Source organism: Panicum hallii, chromosome 6, assembly GCF_002211085.1.
Source record: "Panicum hallii strain FIL2 chromosome 6, PHallii_v3.1, whole genome shotgun sequence".
In the NCBI taxonomy this organism is placed as follows: Eukaryota; Viridiplantae; Streptophyta; class Magnoliopsida; order Poales; family Poaceae; genus Panicum; species Panicum hallii.
This window is the reverse complement of record NC_038047.1, coordinates 25716150-25725706: the sequence shown is the minus strand read 5'-3', so window position 1 is coordinate 25725706 and position 9557 is coordinate 25716150. Positions and strand designations below refer to the sequence as shown.

Here is a 9557-nt window from a genome sequence, read left to right as displayed (position 1 = left end):
TTCATATTTACAAATAGCAATGCAACATTAAATCTTTTTCTATGTGCAAGATAAGCAATCAGATGTACTTCCTCCGTTCCAATAAAAATATACAATTCAGGTTATGTATGTGGACAATGTGACGTCCAGGTGCGTACCCAAAATTACATTGGACAGAGCAGTACTTTATATATTTGTTTGAAACTGTTGAAGTTATTGTTAAACTTATTATATTTTATAAAAAACCTATTACATATTCTTAAAAAACCCATTATAATCAGTATTATGTACTCTCACAATTTTTATTTCCAGAATTCCAGTGAAATACACATACCCCCCTCGCTATTTTCCTGTGCGAGCCTCTAAACCCCCAAATCAGAAGGGGGAGCAAACAGAGAAAAAAAGCTCGAGGAAATGGCGGCCTCTGGCGAGGGCGCGTCGCTGCCGTCTCCGGCGGGCGGCGAGGACGCGCACCGCCGCCGCGTGAGCTACTTCTACGAGCCGTCGATCGGCGACTACTACTACGGGCAGGGCCACCCGATGAAGCCCCACCGCATCCGGATGGCGCACTCGCTGGTCGTCCACTACGGCCTCCACCGCCTCCTCGAGCTCTCCCGCCCCTACCCGGCCTCCGACGCCGACATCCGCCGCTTCCACTCCGACGAATACGTCGCCTTCCTCGCCTCCGCCACCGGGAATCCGGGCATGCTCGACCCGCGCGCCGTCAAGAGATTTAACGTCGGCGAGGACTGCCCCGTCTTCGATGGCCTCTTCCCCTTCTGCCAGGCCTCCGCGGGGGGAAGCATCGGCGCCGCCGTCAAGCTCAACCGCGGGGACGCCGACATCACCGTCAACTGGGCGGGCGGCCTCCACCACGCCAAGAAGAGCGAGGCCTCCGGGTTCTGCTACGTCAACGACATCGTCCTCGCCATCCTGGAGCTCCTCAAGTTCCATAGGGTACGCGTGCTAACCTGTATTATCCGTGGTTTTGTTATCGGTGGAGATGGTTTATTAGGTTGGTTGCTAGATATTGTTCGGAAAAAAAGGTTTGTTGCTAGGTTTTGATGCGAATTATAAGTGATTTATCATCGATTTATGTGATTGTTCGGCCCTGATGATTTTAGGAGTGGAGTAGGGCGCTAATTTGGAGATTGCAGGGGCAACCGAACTTTGCTTGCCTTGATGCCAATTCCGTGACCACTTCAATTATAGGGGCACTTATCTGGGCTCTTGGTTTTGGTTGCTCAACTGTTCCATCATCTGAGTACAGGTTTATTAGGTTGTTTGCTAGATTTTGATGTGGATTTTTAATTGTTTGCGATTGATCGATGCGATAGTTTGGGGCATTGAGGTTGGGGCTTGGTTTTTGCGAATGGAGTTGTACGGCCCCAATCTCCCAAGGGATTGGAGATTACTTGGAGTTCCGCAGGGGCAAGAGAATTTTGGTTGTCTTGATTCTCAATTCAGTGGCCACTAACAAAATGGGGACAGCTGGATGCTATTTGTTTGCTGTCACTGGAGCTAGGAGTTTCTAGGAATTGTGTGTTGGTGCATTTCAGGAAGTTGGCATTGTCATATGCATAGTTTTTTATTGCTTTATCCTATTAGTATTTGTTTGCTTCCACTGAAGCAAGGTGTTTCTAGGAACTGTGCAGTGGTGCATTTCGGGAAGTTGGCGTTGTTGTATGCATGGATATTTATTGTTTTATTGTATTAGTATTTGTTTGCTGCCACTGAAGCTAGGAGTTTCTAGGAACCGTGTGCAATAGTGCATTTCGGGAAGTTGGCATTGCCGTATGTGTGGATATTTATTGTTTTATTGTATTAGTATTTATTTGCTGCCACTGAAGCTAGGAGTTTCTAGGAACCGTGTGCAATAGTGCATTTTGGGAAGTTGGCGTTGTCGTATGCGTGGATATTTATTGCTTTATGCTATTAGTGAGGGCCCGGCATACATTTGCAACTATAGATAGTGAACTCAGTGTTCTTAAGGCGTCACCTAGGTGATGAGGCGCTTGCAGGGGACAAGTTGTCCCGGACGCCTAGCCAAAGAAGGGGAGCAAGGTTGAGGGAGCATGGAGAAGAAATAAATTGAATTAGGGGAACCTACAGGCATCACAAATCTCCGCACAGCCCATCCTCACTGGCTCTGGTTTGCTCACCGGTTCTGGCGCTGCCACTGGCGCATCTTTCCCTCCGCTTAGCAGGAAGCAGTCGGTGGCAGAACTCCATCTGTATGGAGTAGGGGAAGACACGATTAAAGGACAGTGGGGCGGAGTCGGGCTTGTCTCTTCTCCCTTCTCCATGCTTCATTACCTGCGTAAGGTGGTGTTGGGGATGGGCGCAGCATGCAGTGGATAACATAGGGAGGCTAGGGCATGCAGGGGACGGGTGGTTTATGGGCCGTTGGCTTTTATTGGGCTTTAGTTGGCTAGTGAGCTGACTGCCTATTGTGGTTGTGGCCCATCAAAACCTGTAACACGTTGCCATACCACCTTAAGAACATTAAGTGAACTTCTGACCATCTTCTTTTAGTAATTTTAGATTCTCTATGTGAGAATTACTGGTGATCATCCCAACTTATTTGGATTTGGAAACATTTAGAAGGAAATGACCAGTGGAAGTTGCTGTCGTCACTCTGCTACCAAAACAACACTGTCCTGTGCCAAGAGAGATACTTCATTTGTTGAAACCATCTTTACTTTCACATACCTGGTTATTTTGTGCCTAATGTGAGCATAGTAAGATCTTATATTTATTTACTGCATGCTTTGTTCTGCTCTGCTGATGGCTTTTCCTTCAGATGGTGAGACATTTTATTATCAGATTTGATGCTTTGGAACTTGGAAGCACCAATTTTGGTAAAGGGATGTATATTACTAATGTGATAAATGGTGAATGTGGTCCCGAGGGGGGATCCAGTTCGAACAATAGAAAGATGTGTTTGGTAATTTTAACTGACTTGGTATCATTCACATTTCTTGGAATAACATAATCGACTTTTGTTGGTCTCAATGCATGGAATGTTTTTTTGGGTGTGATATTTCTGGCGAGATGGATGTTTTGGCCATTCTAAATGCGTGATAGATGTCTTTCTTTGTTTGGTTTTTTATTTTAAACTTTTAAGTACTGAGTGGTGACTGGTTGATTCTAACTATAGGTCAGTTCAGTGTTTTCTTGTTAATGCATATTTCATCTAGTTTTCCAACAGTTGGAGTGCCATAAGCTGATTCTGTTTAGGAATATGTTTTCTGATGAAACATCCTCACCCATTTATGCATCTCCTGGGAGTATTTGTTTTTAGATGAAATATTGCTATTATAATAGAAAACATCCTGGCACATATTACAGTTAAAAAACAATTAGGTTTCCTAGAACTTATCATCCATGCTTCTTGTCAATCTTTACTTCAGCCTAGGAAACACAAGCATTATACTTCGATTGTATAATTCTGATGGCTATAATGTCCATTTGTTCCAGCGTGTGCTATATGTAGACATTGATGTCCACCATGGAGATGGTGTGGAGGAGGCCTTCTTCACTACAAACCGAGTCATGACAGTTTCCTTTCACAAATATGGGGACTTTTTCCCTGGTACTGGACATATCACTGACGTTGGGGCAGCCGAAGGGAAACATTATGCTCTCAATGTTCCCCTGAGTGATGGTATTGATGATGCCACCTTCCGTGATCTGTTCCAATGCATCATGAAGAAAGTTATGGAGGTTTATCAGCCAGATGTGGTTGTCCTCCAATGTGGGGCTGACTCATTGGCTGGAGACAGGTTAGGTTGTTTCAACCTGTCTGTGAAGGGTCATGCTGACTGCCTCCGTTTCCTTAGGTCGTACAATGTTCCTATGATGGTTTTAGGTGGTGGAGGTTACACCATCAGAAATGTTGCACGCTGCTGGTGCTACGAGGTATTCCTTTTCTCCCTTGTTGTAAATATAGTCAAATGCAGTAGTTGGTTGAGAGTTTATCACTTAGCGGGTGCTGACAGAATTGGGTGGTTGTGATGCAGACAGCAGTTGCTGTTGGAGTTGAACCTGATAACAAATTGCCTTACAATGATTACTATGAGTACTTTGGTCCTGATTATACTCTTCATATCCAACCGAAAAGTGTGGAGAATCTGAATACTACAAAGGACTTGGAGAACATAAAGTAAGTGAACTGTTTACTGTCTGTATGAAATCGTTTGCTGCAACTTGTTCCATATGAAGTGTTGGGCACTATTGGAGTGAAACAATTATCTATGTTTTTTTTTCCTTAATCATTTCATTTATAATTCAGAGTTCTTGTTTTCTGTATATAAATACTTCATGATTGTCATAAAATGGTGAAATTTCTCTGTATACGTGTCCTGAGAATTTCCTTTCTTCTGTTGCATGGATTGATATTACTTTAGTTCATTCACTTGTTCTTACAATTCCATTTCTCAATGGTGCATCATTTGAGCGCCTATCTTTGACAACTATGCATATATTTCTGGCTTCTTCTTGTGCACATTCCTATCTGCAGAGATTAACCTTGTATGCAAATCTGCAGGAACATGATATTGGAGAATCTCTCAAGGATAGAACATGTTCCCAGCACTCAGTTCCATGACAGGCCATCAGATCCTGAAGCTCCAGAGGAGGTTTCTCTCATTCCATTGTCAATTCCTTGTTTCAATTTAAGATCTCTTTTCTTTTCCATGTTCGCCCATTTGAGAGTCTTTTTGCATTATAGAAAGAGGAGGACATGGACAAGAGGCCACCTCAGCGCAGCAGATTATGGAGTGGAGGAGCTTATGACTCTGATACAGAGGATCCTGACAACATGAAAAGTGAGAGTAAAGACTTAACTGCCAGCTCCAAGCTGAAGGTTTGCCCTTCTGCTAACCAGTACACTATACATCTCTTGGCTCCCAGAATTGCTAACAGATAGTGAATGTTGTCACCAGCCAAAGCGAGGGAAACGGATATGGGTATGGACGGATATATACGGATACAAGTACAAATATTTTTTTTCTCAGATTTGGATATGGGTACGGATAGTGTCAAGTGTGTTGGATATAGATATGCATGCTATAAGCACATCATATATTTGACTTTGAGTATCCGGAGTTGATTACGGAACAGATATTGAATATCCAGATTCGAATACATGCTATCCCATTTAGTACCTGAACCCCTTTGGTTGGATGGACATATGGATGATGTCCGTCCCATTTTCATCCCTGCCAGCCATAGCCATTCTCTATTAATGTTGTGAAAGGCTCAACTAGTTTTGAGTAAAAACTTACTGTTTTAGGGTTTGGCTTTGAAAAAGCAGTAGAATATAGAATGGCCCCAAAACGAGTATTTTGAGCTTGTTATTGCAAAAAAACTACTGTTTTATGATTGTTCAGAAAATTGTGTCGTCTAAACCCAAAAGTTCAATGTTGTTGGTGCAGGATGAACCAAAGGATGATCTGTAGAAGAGCCCCTGAGCGAGTTCTCTGCTCTCTTGATTGTTGATGTTCATGCTGAAGAGTAGGGAAGCATCTCAACATGTACTAATACCTTCCCCTGAGCATCTGTAAGACACCGAACGTTTCGGCTGCTTCTGACTTCCCGCATGTTAACTAGATCTGGCCATTAGGTGTGTTCTTAAATGTGTTGGCCTAGAGAAGTAAAACGATTGCGCATGAGTTGCATTGGTATGGATCTAGTATGGAACAATGCTGTAGTGAGTACCTCTTTGCCCATTAAATTTGTGATTTTTGGGTACCTGCGATGCGTCTAAGCTGTATGGATGTGATTTCTTTTTGGACGGATGCAAGCCATATTGTTGGTCATGTGCGTGGCCCACCTGCTCGAATGGTTGTTGAAAATCGGGCGTTCCGGAAGGACAAATTAGCCAAGCAGCCAGTTGTCGATGTTGCAAGGCGTCGAGGCTGATCGATTGTTCATGCTTGTATAGATGCTTGAATGCAAATGAGGTGCCATCTGGTTTGGAGGTATGAATTATGCGGATGGTATTGATATGTGGTTAACATTTATAGAGGTAGCCCGATTACGAAACTACGAATGTTATACTCTTATCAGTATCAAAATTCATTCAGAAACCACGATCCCAGCTATAGTAGAATGAAACCTCTCCAAAGCGACAATCCAAGTCAAATTCCGGAAAGGCCACGGTTAGAACGAACACCCGTACAGAATTGCAATTACGGTGCCAGTTCACCTCATCTGTTCAACTTGCAGTAGACCAGGAGCTGAGATGAGAACACCTCCCGTGTAACCGTTGGGTTATGTATTACTGTGTTATCATCAACCAAGGTAGCACTTCTAAAAGTGTGCACACACAAAAAAATCAACATTGAGTTCATAGGTATGCAATCGTCTACGGGACTCGAACATTGGAGCTCAAATAGAAACTTTTGCAATCAAAAAGCAACGCAGAGAGAGAAGTTGCACTCACAACTATTCGTGCTGATAGATTTCCCTTTGTTTGTCCTTAGGATACGATTTCGTGCAACGTCAAAAAATTTACATGGGTGTCAGGGAATACTCTACCTGTTCATATTTTTGTGAGAACTTTTCATGTAATTTTAGAGATGCCATCATGATCGGTAATATGGCAACCCTGGATACGTTCTCTAATAGAAATAGATCTCTTCAAAATTAATAATAATAAACTACTCTCTCCGTTCCAAAATGCAGTTCTTTTTTACTTTTTTAGATTCGTAGATTTTAATATGCACTTAGCCAAAATGAACTATATTTTGGAATGTAGGGAGTATTGAACAAATGATCAATTACACTAGTAATAAATAAAACGATGAAACGTCCTTTTGCATTTAATTGGCAACACCCATGTTGAATTCACTTTGCAACGACAGAACAAAAACATCCACGTTAAATTCGGTACGCAGATGCATTCCCGGCACACCATAAACAACAACGAAGATGAAGCAGACATCCCAACAAGCCGGCCTCGACCGCCGGCTGCGCGCCGCCGTCCTGATCGCTGTCGCCGAGGCCGTCCTCGCCCCTCTCCCGTCGGCCGCCGATGAGCGCCGCCGCCCGCACGCGCAGGCGAGCCTCCAGCTCCAGGCGAGGGCCGCCAGACGCGGCGGCGCGCAAGGACTGCTTCATCAACGACAAGAACGGCCGCAAGTGGCCGTGCTCCCGCCGGGACGACCCGGCGGCGAACATCACCGTGTCCCACTGCCGGATCGAGAACCACCTCGCGGCGGAGATGTTCGTCGACTGCGACAACTACATCATGCCCTACTTCGTGGATCCCGGCAGGACGCTGCGCGGCCGAACTTTAACGTGTGGCCCGTGGGGCCCAAGGTGACCTGCGAGTGGGGTTGCGACGGGAACGTGATGACCGGGATGGTGGTGTGGGACGAGCAGTGGCCCGAGGCCTGGTCCTGCCGGAAGGACGGCAGCGACGGGTGGTGCCAGCTCGTGTTTGAGCGCAGCAGGGAGGTGGTCCTCGTGACGACCGCCGGGAGGAGGGTGCTCGGCGACGTCGCCATCAAGGAGTGCCGCAACAACCTGTGGGGGTTCGGCGGGTGGCTGCCGTTTGGCCTCGGCTGCACCTACCCCAAGCACGACCACCAATACTATGGTATAGTCAAGAAATAGCTAGCTAGCTATCTCCAACGGTTGACACGCAGGTGCACTATGGTTGATCGATATCGTGATCGTGACTAGAATTTGGTTGAGATTTGTGCACAAGTTAAAAAATATAAGTTCTTTCAATCATAATTAATTTTTAGCTTGTTTTTTTATAACCGCGGTCATATTTATTTCACATATTTACCATTTTTTCTAGAAAGATAAATTTAGTACACTACTACTACAGAATGTCATATTGCAAATATTTTGTCAGCGTCGGTTCGGATCAAACGGGCTGTGATAGTTTATCACCGTGGATTCAATTGCATCTGGCGGTGATAGTGGATATTACCGTCGATTCCTATTATTTCCTCTTCTCTCGGTACTCCTCTCCCTCTCATCTCATTCCTCTCTTCCCCGTGCCTTCTCTTCTCCATCCCTCACCCCTCTCTCCCCCGCGTCCCTCCTCACCTCCCCTGCCGGTCCTCCCCCGCCGCCTCGCCACCTCCCGTTCCACCTCTCCCTCACCCCATCGCGCCTCCCCTCCAGCGCCGCCCCTCCCTCATCGCGCCTCCCCTCCCCGCCGCCCTTCCCCCGCGGCGCGCCGCCTCCCTCCTCCCTCGCACCTCCCCTCCTCTCTGCGGTGGCGCGAGGGGCCGGGCGGAGCTGCGCGAGGAGCCGCAGGGAGCGGCGCCAGCGAGCGCGACGCGCGGGCTGATCTGCGCGAAGGGCCGCGCGGAGCGGCGCCGGCGAGCGCGGCGCGCGGGCGGAGCTGCGCGAGGGGACGCGAGGGGCCGCGCGGAGCGACATCGACGAGCGCCGGCGAACGGAGCCGCGCTGCCGAGCGCCTTGCGCGGGCGGAGCTGTGCCGGCGAGGCGAGGCGCGGGGCCGTGGGGGCGGAGCAGCGCGCCAGCGTGACACGGTGGCGCGGGGGCAGAGCGGCACGCCGGCGAGGCGCGGGCCGCGCGGAGCGGCGCGAGCGAGCGCTACTTTTTTTTTTCCCGAAAACAGCGTCACCGCCGTTTCTACACCCGGCGGTGACGGCTCAACCTATCGCTGTCAACCCTAATTCAACGGCTCATCGAACCGGCGGTGATGCCGTTTTTACCCGGCGGTGATAAGGTCATCTGTATTAGTGGTAGGGATCTTTTTTTGTCCTATGTTAGAGTGGGGTGCGTGGTAGCTCTCGCCACTCGCCAGCGCGCTTAATAGGAGACTAATCACTGATTATAAAATAATAGGAGTAAGACATGTATTACTTAATTATTACTCCAAATTGCTGTTTTGACTAACACGGCGAGGAATAGTTTGTGAAATAGTAGGTTGATATCTAACTCACCTGTGCATGTGTGTATAAGCAAGTCAAGAGGACATTAGGGTATGATAGTATGTATGCGTGTACACCTTCGCAATCAGTTACCTTATGCTGCTCACCAGCTAACTTTTCCTTTTAATGCCCTGAGATTGGAGGGAACTTGCCAAAGGTCAAACTCTAGAAGCTCTGAACAACTAATTATTATTTATTATTTTTTTGCAAAATACAATAGAGACGCAGATGCTTACATATACGCACGTATAGTCATCCTTATGAATAGCACGCAACCCTGTACCTTTACGAGCACTTTCTAAAAGCTGAGCTGGAAGATTCTCGAAATTGATGAAGTCACGGCAAGCGTATTACTGTTGACAGGCACGTCGCTTGGAATAGCACCGGTTAAATTCTAAAATAAATACAGAAAAATACGAGCAGATGTGCTAAGTTGGGAACTCAAATCTAGGTGGAAAAGTTCCATCAAAAACTTTTACCAGTTGAGCTACGCTCAATTCGCTTCTCAACACCTAATTTCATCGTGGTTCTGGAGTGCTCCCCAAACGCGGCACAAAACTGTGAAATGGAACTATACATAGACCTGACAAAATTCAAGTCATAGATGAAGGATAAAATAATCAATTACAAAATAAGATTCCGTTTATCTGACGT

At 46.5% G+C, this 9557-nt stretch overlaps 2 protein-coding genes across 4 annotated transcripts; both read left to right on the top strand.

Annotated features, from left to right (window-relative positions):
• Nucleotides 1–325: 325 nt before the first annotated feature.
• On the top strand, nucleotides 326–5801 carry LOC112897274 (histone deacetylase 6-like). 3 transcript variants are annotated; one of them, XM_025965543.1, is made up of 7 exons: nucleotides 326–936; nucleotides 3460–3900; nucleotides 4002–4144; nucleotides 4529–4619; nucleotides 4712–4846; nucleotides 4926–5009; nucleotides 5418–5801. In XM_025965543.1, exons 1-7 carry the CDS (start codon nucleotides 394–396, stop codon nucleotides 5439–5441), a joined length of 1461 nt encoding a protein of 486 aa, XP_025821328.1. In that variant the 5' UTR covers nucleotides 326–393; the 3' UTR covers nucleotides 5442–5801. The 3 variants fall into 3 exon arrangements, with proteins under 3 accessions (XP_025821328.1, XP_025821329.1, XP_025821330.1); XM_025965544.1 differs by having other exon boundaries at nucleotides 394–936; nucleotides 4926–4949; XM_025965545.1 differs by lacking the exon at nucleotides 4926–5009 and having other exon boundaries at nucleotides 394–936.
• Nucleotides 5802–6915: 1114 nt separating this feature from the next.
• On the top strand, nucleotides 6916–7620 carry LOC112898175. The gene has a single exon (XM_025966555.1). It carries the CDS (start codon nucleotides 6916–6918, stop codon nucleotides 7600–7602), a length of 687 nt encoding a protein of 228 aa, XP_025822340.1. The 3' UTR covers nucleotides 7603–7620.
• Nucleotides 7621–9557: the final 1937 nt, after the last annotated feature.

What these genes read in the sequence shown, in the direction of transcription:
- LOC112897274 (XM_025965543.1), top strand. Translation starts at nt 394, where the DNA reads ATGGCGGCCTCTGGCGAGGGCGCGTCGCTGCCGTCTCCGGCGGGCGGC. An exon ending in AAGGACTTGGAGAACATAAA is followed by an intron (nt 4,145 to 4,528) that starts GTAAGTGAACTG and finishes GCAAATCTGCAG; the next exon opens with GAACATGATATTGGAGAATC. An exon ending in TTTCTCAGATTTGGATATGG is followed by an intron (nt 5,010 to 5,417) that starts GTACGGATAGTG and finishes TTGTTGGTGCAG; the next exon opens with GATGAACCAAAGGATGATCT.
- LOC112898175 (XM_025966555.1), top strand. Translation starts at nt 6,916, where the DNA reads ATGAAGCAGACATCCCAACAAGCCGGCCTCGACCGCCGGCTGCGCGCC.